The sequence below is a fragment of the Theobroma umbraticum genome, unplaced genomic scaffold (genome assembly GCF_002168275.2).
Source record: "Theobroma umbraticum cultivar Fairchild unplaced genomic scaffold, ASM216827v3 scaffold_44.0, whole genome shotgun sequence".
Taxonomy (NCBI): Eukaryota; Viridiplantae; Streptophyta; class Magnoliopsida; order Malvales; family Malvaceae; genus Theobroma; species Theobroma umbraticum.
Genome location: NW_018397255.1, coordinates 8,168,884 through 8,184,943, shown reverse-complemented (window position 1 = coordinate 8,184,943; position 16,060 = coordinate 8,168,884). Strand labels below are relative to the sequence as shown.

General features: G+C 35.7%; 3 protein-coding genes across 4 annotated transcripts; 2 read left to right on the top strand and 1 right to left on the bottom strand.

The window, feature by feature from the left end:
• Positions 1 to 1,309: 1,309 nt before the first annotated feature.
• LOC110409457 (uncharacterized) lies at positions 1,310 to 2,007 on the top strand. The gene has a single exon (XM_021418807.1). It carries the CDS (start codon positions 1,406 to 1,408, stop codon positions 1,835 to 1,837), a length of 432 nt encoding a protein of 143 aa, XP_021274482.1. The 5' UTR covers positions 1,310 to 1,405; the 3' UTR covers positions 1,838 to 2,007.
• Positions 2,008 to 3,402: 1,395 nt separating this feature from the next.
• On the top strand, positions 3,403 to 4,999 carry PMD1 (Tropomyosin-like protein). Of its 2 annotated transcripts, none has more exons than XM_021418518.2 (2): positions 3,403 to 3,562; positions 3,765 to 4,999. In XM_021418518.2, exon 2 carries the CDS (start codon positions 3,785 to 3,787, stop codon positions 4,658 to 4,660), a length of 876 nt encoding a protein of 291 aa, XP_021274193.1. In that variant the 5' UTR covers positions 3,403 to 3,562; positions 3,765 to 3,784; the 3' UTR covers positions 4,661 to 4,999. The 2 variants fall into 2 exon arrangements, with proteins under 2 accessions (XP_021274193.1, XP_021274194.1); XM_021418519.2 differs by having other exon boundaries at positions 3,415 to 3,653.
• Positions 5,000 to 5,195: 196 nt separating this feature from the next.
• LOC110409235 (uncharacterized) lies at positions 5,196 to 9,322 on the bottom strand. Its single transcript, XM_021418516.2, has 3 exons — positions 8,122 to 9,322; positions 7,846 to 7,945; positions 5,196 to 6,540 (listed from the first exon to the last, which is right to left on the bottom strand). Exons 1-2 carry the CDS (start codon positions 8,974 to 8,976, stop codon positions 7,853 to 7,855), a joined length of 948 nt encoding a protein of 315 aa, XP_021274191.1. The 5' UTR covers positions 8,977 to 9,322; the 3' UTR covers positions 5,196 to 6,540; positions 7,846 to 7,852.
• Between the last annotated feature and the right edge of the window lie 6,738 nt (positions 9,323 to 16,060).

Sequence of the window (16,060 nt, the reverse complement as noted above, 5' to 3'; positions counted from 1 at the left end):
AAAAAAAAAAAAAAAGAAAAGAAAGAAAGAAAGATTGGCAAAGGCCTGCAAAACTAAGATGATAGAAGATATGGGATTTGATGCAAAGTATTAAAAACAATAAAATAATAAGAATGTGTAGTGTGTAAAAGCAACAAGTGAACAGTGTGTGATTAGGTGATTCTGATCACATGGAGCCCCATATGCCCAACACAACAAATCTCTCTCTCACAATCCCAATGCCCCCAACTTCCCACTGGTTTCCTTCTTGGAAACATCACCCACCACTCCTTTCCCTATAACATTTTCCAGGTTTTTGCTACCATTTTTCTTCAAGCCTTTTCTTGAGGAAATATATTAGTTGCTAAATTAATATATTATTTAATCTCACAAGTTGATAGCCCAAAAGTTGCCCTCAGAATATTCATTAACAAAATCCCATTATATAAAACAATATCTTTATTTGATTCATTCTTAATTATCCTGTTAATTGTTTACTAGATTTAATACAAAAGTATTATAATAAATCCATCTTAATAAATGCTCTGAAGGCATTGTACATTTTTGTACGTATTATAATTTTTTTAAAATTTGTTCTCAATTTATAAATCTCATCTCACCGATTATATAAAATTTAAAAGTAAAAATTTTTAAGGGGAATGCTCAAATTGTAATTGTTAAGGAGTTTTACCAAAGCTTTTAAAGGCGCATCATTAAAAACATTATATATAAATAAATAAGGAAAAAAAAAAAAAGGAAGGGGAGGGGGAGAATGGGGTTTGCGGGGCTCTAGGTGGGTCCCATTAAGAAAGTGCCACGTGGCATTCATGCCAATGGTAGTGGTATAGATCATAGGAGAGAGAGAGAGAGAGATGGGGAGGCACATGGGCGGTGTTTGGTTCAAGAAAATCATGTGATCACATGTGCTTTCACTCTCTCTCTCTCTCTTCCACTTTGTTTTTGCATTTGTGGGGTCCCTCGTTTTTCCTTTCTTTTCCCTATTCTCGCTGGACCTATCCGCAGGTGATCCCAGAAAATCCGTTTGATCACCACTCACGTCCAACTGCGTTTGGGGATTTCCATCAACTTGCATCCAGACAGCTTTCCACCGCTGCATGTGCTCGGTTGTACATTTTGCCTGCGCTAGCGCCTTTACCATGGCACATGCAAGCACTACCAGACAGCCCCTCTCACGCTCTTTTGTTTGGTGCGTAAACATCACGGCCCAGCGCCAACCCAAAACCAAGGCTTGGGAACCCAAAACTGGGTGGGCCTTGCTTCGTTGGCATTGACATCTCCAGAGCTTTTACAATAATTTAACTCCCCTCTCATGCACTCAAAACTCGCTCTCCCCCCTTCCCTCCCCTACTGAGCCCTCCTTTTTCTCCTTCCCTAGGCTCTGCCCCCGCCCTCTTCTCCTCTGTCAATGGAGAATGCCTTGAACCAGACAAATATACCTACATTTCAAAGCAAAGAAACAAAGACCCACCAAAGTCCTTTGATAGGAAATGCATTGCATGAACCTTTACCTGCTAGTTTCCAAAGAAACCGGGGCACCAGAAGGAAACGAAGAGAGTACTTGAAGGCTAAAAAGAAGGATCACCTGAGTGAAAAACAAGGAGCAGGAGGAGAAGAAGAAGATGACGACGACGACGACGACGACGACAAGGCAGAAGTGAAGAGAAAGATTGTGGCATTGCAAAGGATTGTTCCGGGAGGTGAGTCTTTAGGGGTTGACAAGCTGTTTGAAGAGACTGCTGGGTATATATTAGCTTTGCAGTGTCAAATTAAAGCCATGAGAGTTCTTTCCTGCTTTATCGAAGGCTTGGAGAAACAGAAAAGAAAGCTCGGAGGTTGATTATAGACAGACTACTTACTTTGATCTCTCTGGTTCTGTGACAAACCAATTGTATTTTTTTTTTTGGCTTTATCTTGTTTATTCTTTCTTTTCTTTTTTGTTTTTGCCTTTTTGTTTTTAATTTTATTTAAGATGGTGAAAGAGAGCAAGATCCTACATTCCCATATTCACATCCTCTTTCAGTTTTTATTTATTTTTTCATTTTTGATTTGGCTTCATTATGTTAAACTATTATAATTAATAGCTCAGTGGATAGGAAGAAGAAGTTGTTTAGTGCTAACAGCAGAGACATCAGAATGAATGGTAAATGCAGCAGAGAAATGTTAATGGTTGGTTAAAGCTTTGCCGGAATTAATTTTAGTACATCGTCTATTGGTATGGTGTGCCCTTGCCCTGTGGCAGTACATGCCAACATGCCAACGTGGAACATTTAAGTTCACTTGTCATGGGGTGCCTTTATTAGGGTGCTGGAGGTTTTTAGCATTTTAATCTTGGCGGAGTAATTGCTGGCCATTTTTGGACCCAGCAGTGCCAATGAATACAGAAATTCCTGACTCTCCCTTTCTTTCTTTATTTTTTTTTATTTTCAATTTCATATACCAAATTAAGTTTTGTGTTTCTCTCCTTTTTAACATAGTCATATTTTGAGTCATGCATATATATATATATATATACGCACATATAATACAATGGGAGGGTCGCATCCTTAATCCTTTAAAATCTGCCCCTCTTTCCAAATTCCAAGTCAGAAATTGAATGCACTTCAGATCCCGAAAGTTTAAATTTATCTCACTCAAACTCTATCTTCTCTTGCTTGCAGAAAACATAAGTTTCTCATAAAAGGCTAATTAAATTACTGATCTAGTTGTAGATTTATTTTTTATTTAAGTCCGTTTCAAAATATAATTTGCATTAGAGGTGTTTAGAGATCAGGTGGGTTCAAGTTTGATTGACGTCTAAAAAAAATTCAGGTTTGAGCTCGATCCTAATATTTGATTCATGGATAGTTTATAAAATCTGTACTTTGAGAGTAAATCAAATATAAATTTGTATTCAATTTACAAAATACTAGTACCATGTATTAATAGAATGTTTGTTTACAAAAGTTTAGTGATAAAGTAAATAAAATTTTGGGATTTGAAAAACCAATTAAAAAGCTAACAACTTGTATATTTAGTAAGTGAAACATTTCAGAAACTAATTAAGTGGAAAGTGCCCTTATTTTAATAAGTGGTTTCCTAATAATTATCAGGGAGTAGGCAAATCATAAATTGGATTGGGCTCCTTTCAAATGTAATGAATGGGAGTTAGAGTTCGGCCCATCTTATTTGGATGGGTTGTGACATCTGTTCAAGTAGAGATGGGCCCATCTTATAAACCAGAGTTGACCCAACCAAGCCCACATCAGCGAATCCAAAAAGTGAAATTTGTAATTTTAGCAAACGAAAATCAAGGCCATCAATCTCTTTCCATCAAAGGTGGTGATTAAGAGGTCCCACACTTTACCTTTTTAAGCACGTGCTCCCCACTGCTCATCAGTTTCCACTGCCACCTCCCGCCATTTATTCTTAACCGTCCATTTCTCTTGACTTCCTCGAATCTCCCTTCTTTTTCTTATTATTCTTTTTATTCCTTCTGATTTCTGAACAAATTATCCGACCAACAAGAAAAATAAAAAAGAAAGAAAGAAAAAAAAACCCTAATCAAATAATCGGCAAAACAAAGGTGCAGTTTCTTTTGTCTCTTTCTTTTTATCTTCTGTTCCTTACATTTTCTTGGAAAATTACTGCTAAAAGGGCAAAAGAAAATGAAGAAGGTTCTCTTTGATTTCTCTTTTTTGATAATAATAAAAAAAAAGGGGCCAATCGCTAGGGTTTTTCTCTCTCCCTTCCTCTTTAACTTTTTATCTCTCTGATTTTCTTGGCAGCCAAACTGAGTTTCAAGAAGATGGCAGATTCGACGATCATCAATGGCGAAATGGAGAATCAGATGGCGGAAAGCTTCTACGACGCTGATGAAGCCAAAGTAACGGAACTGGCTAGCAAAATCGAAGCTCTTGAGAGCGAGAAGCTGGAACTGAGCAACGAGAACAAAGAAGTGAAGGAAAAGATCAAGAAACTGACGCTAGAAATTGATCAACTACTAAACAAGGAAGAAGAAATGAGAGGAGAAATGGATCAGTGGGAGGAGGATAAGAAGGCCCTAGAATCCATCACCTCGAGAGCGATTGATCTTGAAACCGAGGTTTCGAGGCTTCAACATGATCTGATAACTTCGATGAGTGAAGTAGATGAGGCGAATACAGAGGTGTTTGAGTTAAAGAGAGTATTGGAAGATAAAGGATTGGTGATTGAGAGATTGGACAAGGAAATTGATGAGTTGAAGAAAGAGAAAGCTGAGAGTGAGAAAAAAAAGAGGGAATTGGAGAGGAATTTAGGGCTTTTAGAAGTGAGGGAATCGGAGGAGAGGAGCAAGAAGGTTAGAATCGAAGAGGAAATGAGGGAAAAGATCGATGAGTTCAAGAAGCAAGTTGAACAGTTGGAAGCAGAGGTGGCGAAAACGAGGGGTGAACTGAAAAGAAGTGAGGAAGCAAAAAGAGAATCCGACGAGAAGGCAATGGGATTGGAGTTGAAGATGTTCGAATTGAAGGAGGAGATGGAGGAGAGGACCGGTGAGGGTATTAACGGAAAGGCCAGGGAGGTTGATGAGAGTGTGGGTTGTGAAGGGAAAGGGTTGAATGTGCCGGTCGTGGCAGCAGCATCGGCTGGGGCTACTGTTGTTGCGGCTGCTGTGGTCTATCTTTGCTGTTGTAAGCGGTCGTGAATGATGACTGCTGGTCGAAGATTAACGAGAGGGATAATCAGAGGTTAGGGGTTTATCATAGTTATGAATATGGGTTCAATTTTGATAGGTGAAATAATCTGCTTGGATTCCACTTTTGTGCCTATGAATCTCTGTTAATTTTGTCCTTGGTGTGGTGTATGTTTGTTTGCTTGCTAGTTGACAATTTAATTGCAAACACAAGTTTTTGAAGGAATTTCCATAGTATGGCTCGACGCAATGAAGTTACTTGGTGTAATTTCTATTATTACTCCTTTTTTCTTTAACATTGTGATTTTCTTGTAATGCGAATTGCATCCTTAAAAGGTTCTTTTTGGCTAATTCGTTCATGTGTACAACTTTCACATCTTTGTTGTTAATTGGTTTGTTTAGTTGTGTGATTGTCACAAGGCTAAATTGTGCTGTGCCATTGGATACGTATCTGAATAGTAGAAATCTGGATTTTCCTGGCCAGACTTGCTTGTATTCTTTGTTCATGCTTTATGCCATGGGCCATCTGCTTTAGATATGATAATTGAAAGCTGATCTTGTAAGGAAGCCAATACCAGCAATTTCTTAATATTCTGTTGGCTGATTTGCTTGATCGGAAAGTGGTGCAGTTTTTCTGCCATCTTTTTGATCAGATTATACAAGTTAGTTGAATAATAGACATTTGGGTTTTGGGATGTTTGGTTGAAACACACCCTTTATTTATTTAGGTACTGCAATATAGGTCCTTTTCCTGTTGGAAGTAAAAATGGTGATGGTTTTAGGTATTGCACTGCATTGAGAAATACATAGTTTAAAAACAAAACAAAAAATTGCATGGCTCACATGTTAGTGTGAGGACTGAGGAGCACCATGGTTGGGGTACTGGTTTTTTGGCTAATAGGTGGGGTACATGAGTCTCGTGTTGCTTTGCATGAGAAGCAACATTTACTTCACCTCTGTGAAGCTGTTTGCAGGTTGTTGAAGCCACTAATGAAATAGCCTTCGTTTTTAAGGAAATTAGTGAATTGACATAGATATAACTGTGGATGAAATGGGATGGAGTCAATTGAATAAACTTATATAATAGAGTTTGAAATGTCCAGCGTCAGTGTGTTGGTGTGTTGTGTGTAATAGTAATAATTCTCTTTATATATGACTTCCACTTCTTTGTATTACTTCTTAGTTGTAGACTAGTTTTAGCCAAGATGTGAAAAGAATTTTTGGTTTTTCAGAAACTGAACTGAATACGCTTTATAATGGAACTGGTTCAAATTGAATTTCAGTAACTCAGTTTAGTTTTTTAAAATTTAAAGGTTTGTACATTTTAAGTATTGTTTTTGGTTTGACAACAAAATAAATAATTGATTGTATTAGTAAATAAATTAATATATAAATGATCGTATAACTAAATACAGAAATAGGGTAAATAAATAATTGAATAAATAACAATTATTTTTTGAAGGCGAACGTAGAAATATTCAGTCTAATAAATTTCTTTGACCAAAGAAAAAAAAAAAGAAAAGAGTTTAATGGACTTTGAGTTAACCCCATGGTAACTATTGAGCCAATTATAACTCAACTCTTGATCAATCATTCTTGTCCATGAATGAGAGTTGAGGGAACAGCCCAAGTTTCCATAGGAAATGAAATCATATCATAATCATCACAGATATAAATATGTCCAAAGGATCGCATACAAACAGTGTAATGTAACTGAGGAAACACTCCACACACGCCAATTCCAATGTCCAAGCTCTTAACACAATTCTCAACACGTTTCTTCTCAAAAATAATTTTCGCATAAAATGTTGAAAAACAAAAGCATCATAACAACCCATAAACTCCACAAGAACTTGGTAATTCTGCTTTAACTTTCGATTAATGCTCTGTCTCTGCAACAAAAAAGACAAAACAGAATCCACCATGAGCTGAGGAGAGTGCTTGGATTACTTTAAATAACTAAGTTTGTCGGACTTTTAGAAGAAGCGTTGAAGTGGCAAGTTGATTAGACTCAAACAATGCTGGGGGTTCTTTCTACTTCCTATGATGCCCAAGCTTAGAGATCCAATGTCATACTTGCCTAAGAGATCACTATCGTGATTGATGAAGCACCAGAATAGTGTTGCATCAGAAGGATAGACGCTGCAAATTTATTGGCGTTTATAGGGCCTTCGATTTCTCCAGTTACTGGCACAACTTATCAGATGAAATAAAACATATTCCAATGTCCTTAACATCATCTCCATGGAACATGCAGTCTCCATCAGCAATAGCACCACTCATGAAAGCACGAGCCTTATCCCGGCAAATATTAACAGGACTGCAGTCAAATCTACACTCAAGATGAAGCCTTGATTGCTAACCTTGTGTCAAATCGCCTTTTTTTCTCCAAATATTAACCCTATATTACAGTCATTACCTAAAGGTGTAGGGAGGAAGCAGTGCTGCTAAATCGCTAATTTATGCAGTTTCAAGTCAAGTACCCTAAAAACTGGTAGTGGCAGCGGCACATTTTCGAGACCTTACCCCCACATAGCATCAATAAAACTACAACAAAGAAGCCATTGACCATTGTCCAAGGAGGCAAGGAGGAAGGTAATGTGTTTTGTAATTCCACAACTTCACAATATTGAGTGAAATATCTAGATATCACTAGAGGTTATTACTAACTTTAATGGCTGCTACTTTTTCATTGTTTTGGTTAATAAAACTTAAAATACATGGCCAGGTATCAGTGGTTGGCGCATCTATAAAAGGAACGTTCCTATGCCACTGTAAAAGCTCTCCCCCCACAAGGCTTCCACCAGTTAAGCCAACCTCCGACTCCAGCTATTTTCTTTGCTTCTGAACTCTCACATATCCTTTGCAGATTTGGAAAGCTGGTGCTTATCTTTGTTCTTCCAGGAGAACTTTCATTGATTGCTTAACATCCTGTGCTGCAAGCTGAACCTAGAATTAACCAGTTTGAACTTACTGAAGAAAACACAACCGGGGTATGGAGCATTTCACAAGTCTCAGTAGCACTCTAATTAGTTGTAGAGCTAGGAGGGGAAAGGGGTTGTTCGCAACTGATCATATTCTCACATAACGAACTACCGTGTCCTCCAATATTCAAGGTAGAGCAAGTAAACAAATTCTAAGGAAGAGCACGTTTTCATGGATGCAAAGAAATAAACCTTTATGTCAGGTTTCCTCACCTTGAATTTATCTGTTGGAGCGCCGCAGAACTTCAAAAAGTCCACAGCAACTCTTCCAAGAAGTTGGTTCCACAGGACGATGATTCAGAGATATGATAGGCTGTCAAAAATTTACAAGAGAAGAAATTTCAATTGTTAGAACAAATTTAAGGCTGGAAGCTGGAAAATCAAACTTCTGGCATAGAGGATTAGAAATTAAAAAACAAAGAAAAGAAAAGAGAAACATAAAGAATACTTAATACAAATAATCAGGAGATTCTGGGTTAAGTTATCGACCTTATTTCCCATGCTTTCATGGATCTCAGGCTTGTTTACTAGTTCACCAACATCTCTGGTCTCTACGATAGGGACGTTTGCTGCCTGCAACGAATCTTCAACATTTTCCTTAGATGCCAAATCAGGGGAACCTGATGATCCCCCAGCACTCTCGTCTGAAGCTGGAATTTCGGTTTCCGTGATTCCTTGGACTGCTTCAGCTGCAGGAACTCCACCATTCCCATCCAAACAAGAAATTGTTGTTTCTTCAATCCCCTTGCACACGGCATCTACTGCAACCGCAGAGCCATCAGTCTCATTCAAACCTGGCAGCGTTGTTTTCTCATCAATTCCCTTTGATTCCACATCTGTTAAGAGTGCAGAATCCCCGGTGGTCTCAGCAGAGGACAGCTGCTCTGTTCCTTCATTCGAGTGATTTATTGGCAAATCTGCTAATATTGGAGAATCCGCATTAGTCTCGTCCAAAGATGGTGGAATGTTCTCTTCTGTTTCTTTGCAATCTAATTCAGCAACACCAGAATCCCCTGATTTCTCGACGGATTCTGGTTCAAGTTCAACTGACTCAACCACTGAATCAGAAACCACCTTCTCCTCTTCAAAATTCTCAGACTTCTCCACCCGAGGACTCTTTTCCTCCGGCGCTGCCTCTTCATCTGAACTGCTGCTGCTTGAACTGAAATCCTCGGTATCAGGGGTGTTATTGATGGACATAAAGTTCCCATCAGGAATAATGTCTCTAACAAATTCAACGTCTAGTTTAGGCGCTGGAGAATCGTCCAAAATAACTTCCTTCTCTTCATCATGTGCTTCTGCTTTCGGGGTCTCCTCTAGTCTTCCGTTCGAAGATCCTTCCATTAGGTAATGATTTGTAAAGCTACCGATTCAACAGACGAAGAATCTCTCCCTATGCCTTTTTATGGTTATTAGATACCAAAGGGGCTCTTTTAACTGCCTCCACTTTCTTTCTCACCCTCAGGTTTGAGGACATGTAGCCCTGTACGAGTTCGTTAAAGAAAAAAAATAAAGTAAAAAGAAGATTAAGAAAGAAGGAAGTCAAAAAGTTAGATGTGAGGCATCCACTATGGAGAAAGAACTTAAGCCTTAAGGCATACAGTTAGATTGGGAAACATTGGATGACTGATGACTGATGACTGATGACTGATGACTGATGACTGATAATGATAATGGGAACACGAGGAAGGGTAAGACGTGAGACACAGAAATGATTAATATACCTTGTAGTTGAAAGGCAGGTGGAGAAGAAGAAAGGAAGATGAGTATTTTACTAGTGTTTGGACGTGAAGGCACGACTCAGCCTTGACTGTTGGTTGTAGGGTGAGTTTTACAGAGAAAGAAGAATTAGAGTGGTAGATATAAATAAAGGCAATCGGGGTTCTACTTTCCTTTTCTTTGAAATGGGGGTGGGTTTGTATTTAACATTGAAATAGATTGAAACGGCCAGGAGGAGTACTTTATATTTGGAGACCCTAGGAAGGATCAATGGTGGGAGTTTCGTGTGATTCTGCAGGCCTCCAACACAAGCCTGACCTTTGACAGTTGAAATATTCAGCCTTAGCAATCCATGAGCGGATTTTACAATTTGGGTTACATCGGCCTGTACCCTACCTATAATTATAAATACAATTGTTTATACTAAATTCAATACATTCAATTTGGTCAGGCACATTACCAAATTATACTAGTATTGTTTTTTAAAGGCAAAGGAAAGAAAATATATGCAGCTACTGGGCTCATAAAATGTAAAGTGACATCAGGAGTTCCGGAGATTGGAAAGCCATCCTCATCATTCACGAGTCTTTTTCCCTTGGCTAAGACGTGCAGCTCCACTCCCTAAAACTTTGCATTCTCCACTTAATCCCGGCCATAATGCTCCACCATTTGATCAATCACATTTATAGTAATAGTCATTGATAATGTAAATGTTTAATTTTGACAAACTATTATTTCTTTTAAGTATTGTATTATAGCGTGATAAGAGCATGAAACAACTATATCACATGAGAAGTAAACTATGGTTTACTCAGCACAAGTAATTGTATAGTTTACTTACTCTACAGAAATTGTATAGTTTAATCAGCATGCATTCTTTTAGAACTTCCTTGTGCTAAGCGAGATGATTTTCATTTGTCACCCTTTTTCAATGATAGAACTTAGAAATAATATTTTTGATACTCATTTGAAAGATTTTCATGACATTCCAATCTTGCCGCAACACTTGAAGCTTTGGCCTTAGTTATACAAGCGTTAAGACATTTAATTTGACAACATTGGAATGCCTTGAAAGTTTGCAAATGAGTGTTAGAAGCTTTTATCACCTTAAAAGGGTGACGTAAGGAATGAAAGGCATCTCGCCCAACACAAGTAAGTTCCAAAAGAATACCTTTAAAGTAGCCTTGCTACCCCACAATATCTTTAAAGTAGCCTTGCTAGGCTCATTGTAGTGGACTTTTGGCATAAAAGTAAATTTCCTACAAACATGAATGACAAACAACCATATAAGTATTCATTTATTGTCATTACTCTTGCATTATCATTCCTACCTACACACTATTTCACCTTTAAAAATTACAATATGTTTCATGTTTGTTTGTTTACCTTTATCTTTATGTCAAACAAAATAGATAAAAAAATATAAATTATTAAACATATAAATAAAAAAAACCTTTCCTTTTACGAAAAGTTATGTTAGAGTAATAAGAAACAAAAAAGTTAAAGCAATAAGAAAGATAAAAAAAATCTTTTCCTGAAAGTTGTGTTGACCACAAGAGAAATTAGAAAAGAAATATACAATATAAAAAAATTCCTCAAAGAAATCTTAGAGAGAAATTTTCGGAGTTGATTTAGAATTTCTGTAGAGTAAGTAAACTATGTTGGCATAAAGAATTATAATAGAATTGTATCTATTAATGTTTACATGGAAGAAATTGTTAAGAATATCGAGAAATCAAAATTGTTATCACCTTCATTTATTAATTGATATAGCTGGACGACATCTCCCTCGCCTTTTCCCTTGAACGAAAAAAGAAGTGACGCGAGGTCTGTTAAGTATAACAGTTGGTGAATTACCTTTCTCTTCAATTAACACCTTTAAATAATATATATCCACTATTAGCTTAAACAACAAATGTGAAAGCATACGTTATTATATTCAAAAGCTTACCAAGCTGACATAATGGCTACGGCTGTTGATTGAGCACAAGTTCTGGTAAATGAGGCAAGACGACGGCTCTTGTTAAAAGGAGTTGGTGTTTTGAAGCTTTGCATCTTTGCTGTTTAATTTCTCTGCTATGGCTACGTATATGGTTTATATGGAACACTTAATCTAATAATGACACTAGTTAGGCTTAGATTGTTCGTAGTTCGAAAGGATTGGTTCTTTGTTTTTTATTTTTTTTCTTGACTTGCTATATTAATTTTATTGCTGCATAAATAATGATTGTTCGTCTAATCAAAATGAAAAAAAATACTTAAATATTTTCTAAATGCATAACAGATAACAACGTTCTAACTACGTTATGTATGGGAATGTCACCAATATATAGGGACGTTTTAAATATATAATGTTCAAAGACGTTTTCAAATGCGTAACGTTCAGAGATGTTTTTATGTTTGTAAAGTATAAAAATGTTCCTAAATATGTAATACATAAAGACGTTTCTAGACATGTAATACTTCAAGTGGATGTTTCTAACCATAAATAAATTTTATAATGACAAAAAATTTAGTGATTATTATCCCTCTTTTAAGTGGGAAAAGTTTCAAAAATTGAATCTCTCATGTCCTCTCCTCTCGTCTCGGATTACCTCATATGTACAAAGGTGGCAAATTCAGCAACCCAAATTGGGGAGACTCATCCTTTGCGAAATGGCTCAACACATGGGGTGGATACTGTAGCCCTAGGCTCAAGAATAAAGTTTTCTCTACACAGGATGAAGATGACAATGAATTGACGAATAACGGGCACAATTCAAAGTGTCAACAACATCTCTCTTTTTTCCCCTTCTTTTTCCCCTTTCTTTCCTTCTTTCCTCCGACCAAAAATCTGGATGGCTTTTAACCTAATGCCCTGGTTTCATAAACTTGTACCTACCAATCATGTAGGGATATTAACAAATAGGATATTGCTTATTTTTTAAATACCTTAATCCAACTCTTATTATTTACTAGAGTATTCGAATCTTCGAAAATACCCGATTAAAATTTTGAATTGTTATCTAAATCCATATCCAAATATTCTAAATACTATATGTTAAATATATATTCGATTAAAATAAATTTAAAATTTATTTTTTATCCATATTATTAGTAAAAATTAAATTAATGAATTAAAAGTAATTCATAAAAAATAACTTAAAATTTAAAATCATATTTAAAACAATTAATAAATTTTGATAAGTATTATATTAATTATAAAAATAATATAAAAAATTAAAATTTAACATTAAAAATATTATTATTTATAATCAAAGTTAGGTAGTGAATATTATAAAACTACTATTGAAACCCACATCAAATAATAATTTTATTATTTAAATCTTACTCAAATCCAATTATAAAATACCCAAATTTTATTTAATCAAATAGATCGAATTATAAAATATCTATTAACATTCCTAAACTCAAACAAGTGATTTTGGAACAAAGGCCTCCTATTTTCGAATTCGTAAGGCCTTTTGACATGCCATTGATACACGGCAAGACTAACGCCCAACACGGTTATGCATGATGAAGCTAGGTTTATAATGAGCAATTTAGGGCCCTGTTTAGTGTTTAATTTTTAGAGAAGGTTTACTGTCGTTTTTCATCTTCATTTTAACATTATCATTTCTTAATGAAATAAGGATTAAAATTAAATTTAGAAACCTTTGATTTCAATTTATTTTTAATCACGTTGAGAAAATGGTAAAAATGATTTTCTAGCTTTCTAACTACATTTGAAATCTATGCTTTCCAATTTTCCAAAATTAATTATTATTTATTTTATTTTTATGGATCAGTATTTAAAGTGTAAAATAGAAAGGGAGAATGAAAAATTAATTGTGTCAAACTAAAGCTAGCCCTTAGTTGTCAAGTTTAAAAGAATTTTAAAGAAATATAATAAAGATTTCAAGTGAAACACACGCATCAAATCATGAATGGTGTAGCCCGTGGCTCATGCCTGAATATGTACAGCATGGCTTATAATAAAAAGTAATATAATTAAATATTTCATTAATTTAAGACACAAATTTTCCTCAATTTCAATAAATTTTGTAAAAAACTAATAAAATTAAAAGTATAATGAAAATTTTTAATGATATTGAAATGTAATAATAATAGTAATAATAAAGAAAGATGTTCATAAGATAATGCTTGCCTCAGCTCAACTTTTGGCAGCCACATGCATTTTGTGGTCTGAGGAGAATCTACATCGCAGGGCAATTTTCCTGCTCTCTTAAAGCCCGCCCCAAGCTGTCGGACACACATTCACTCGAGAAAGAGACAAGAATATACACTTTTTGTAAACGTACGTTGTCCCCTGTCATTGAAACAACGGCTCATGAGTAACGCTTCCCTTCCTTGGCTTTGGACGCTGCTTTCTTCTGTTTCTCTAAGGTAACTGAAAACCACTCTGCCCAATTCTTTCATGTTATTCATTGTCGTCTCTTACACTGATGGTTCCGTTTGGTTTTTTTTCTTTGTGTTGTTGTTTTCATTTCTTTTTTCTTTTTCTCTTCTTTTGTTATGGAATGAGTTAGATTTATGATTTCTGGCAGAAAGATTCTTTTCTTTTCTTTTCTTTTTTTGTTGGCAAGTGCAATGCTATGAATCTATAATAATGTTGAAAAATAGTCTCAATGTGTTTTTATGTTAAAATTAAATCCGTACACAATTTGATATTGTGAATTGAATTGTTGTCTTGTGAGGTGTGGATGAAGTTGTTTTGGGGATTCTATCCTGAGGTTGAACTTCCATGCAAACAGTATACAGTTAATGAAATGGAAAGACAACGAGAGTGTATCATGTGCTTGAGTAAATGAAATTTTGCAAAACCCTCTTTATAGTTTGCCTTTGCAATTGCCTAACTGATCAAAAGAAGTAGGTGAGTACAATTAAATGTGATTTCTTTTACATTAAAAAAGTTTTGGACATCGGTTACAGAATGCTGGAATTAGAAGAACATGAACTGTGGTTAGAGAAGTTCATACTTATCAACTTAATATGAAGCAAAGATTAATTAGTACGGTCCGTTACCTTTGGCATGACGGTTTGGGGAGAATGTTAATGTTTGGGAATAGTGGTGAACTTGTGAGTCTCTGGGAATTGTTTTGCTTATCAAGTTGGAGGGAGAAATTTAAGTGTTAGAACAACGAAGGCAAGTGAGAATGGATTCAAATAAAATATGGAGATGGGCTGTTCAGGTGCCGAAGGAAGATGGATAATCATTGGCAACTGTTTCCAATTCTTGAGGCTCTTGGCCAATTCTATGATGTTCATGGAGTTCGTTCTACATCTTCTTTGGTATTGTTTCTCTAAGCGTTCATCCTTGGGCAAGTTATCATTTGTTCACTGATTGGTTGAGGAAAACGAGTTTTAGATCCAAAGTCCTTAAAACTAGAAAATTTCGTGGAGCAGCTCAGTATGACTATAAATAAGAGTCTGAATCTCATGTTATACAGATAAAATTTTGAAATATGAGGCAAAAGACCCCTTCACTTTCTTAGGATACAATTTTCAACATTCCAAAGAACAGGAGTTTAGAGCAGCAAACTATAGTTGAATGCATTGGGTGTTGGGAACGGTGACACCGGTTCTGATGGTTTTTAAGTTTTTCCCTTAAAGTTGATCGTTGTGTTTTAATGTGGATGACTATGTCCATATTTCGATTTCTGATTTGTGATTATATAGGTATAGAAAAAAGGCATCAAATACATGTTTTCATGTCCTTATTTTTATTATTTTTTTTGAAAATTTATTTTTCTCTTACAGCAGTGTAACCAATTGTCATCCTTAAGCAAAGAAGGTTGTTTGTAAGCATAAATAATATATTTTTCCTCTTCTAAAGGGATCAACTTAGTACTGTCTACTATGGTGGCTATGATTTTTGTATTGACCACTTTACAATGGTTGGTAGTAATGAACCTTACTATTGTTGTTTGTGTGTGCGAATTTGCGCACCCGTGTATTCTGTCAATTAGACGGTTCTATTATTATTATTATTTTCCTTTTAATCACCAAGACTTGATGCTGTTCTGACCTTGTTTAGCCACCAGTTCGCCACACTTCTCAAACTCTTCCCCCTGCTCTCTTTTGTCAGGATGGATTTAGCAGGGATGCTTGCTTCTTGCATTTGGCATGTTTCAACCTTTATAGATGAATGAATTCTCAATTCTTAGCATGTGTGGAGTAAGGGAATGAAGTCATTGGTCCATTTATTGTAGTTATCAGATATTATAAGAATTCTTGATTAATTTGGGAATTTACCTGCTGTGCTGAAAATTCTTAATTGTTGCGTTCTGTAATTTTAGCGACTGTATCTAATACAGTATAATTATTCTAAATTTTTTTCTCATATTAAACTGGTTCTCTTACAAATCCAGTTTCACCTGTCAGATTTTTTGTTCACAAGGCATCAATTTTTTCTATTCTACTTTTCCTTTTGAAGACAACTTCAGTAAGTTATTATACCCTGGACTTCATTTACAGAGGTTCTCGCTGTAGTTTAATAAGTAACAAGAAACCAACTTCCATTTATGAAGATTAGCTTGATAGTGGCTTCTTTTTGTTAACCACAGAGTTGCATTGAGGTGGCTAGGAAACTGAATCATTGAACGTACCATAGAACATTAAAATGCACTGCAGCTTCTATCACTCTGTCTTCTGTCTTCTGTCATCTCTCTCTCTCTCTGTCTCTCTTCTACAAGATGGTTTGCCTATA

Bases quoted from the DNA above. Each gene is read 5' to 3' on its own strand.
- PMD1 (XM_021418518.2), top strand. From the start codon at position 3,785: ATGGCAGATTCGACGATCATCAATGGCGAAATGGAGAATCAGATGGCG.
- LOC110409235 (XM_021418516.2), bottom strand. From the start codon at position 8,976: ATGGAAGGATCTTCGAACGGAAGACTAGAGGAGACCCCGAAAGCAGAA. The intron at 7,946-8,121 runs GTCGATAACTTA...AATTTTTGACAG, and splicing joins ATGAAAGCATGGGAAATAAG to CCTATCATATCTCTGAATCA.
- LOC110409457 (XM_021418807.1), top strand. From the start codon at position 1,406: ATGGAGAATGCCTTGAACCAGACAAATATACCTACATTTCAAAGCAAA.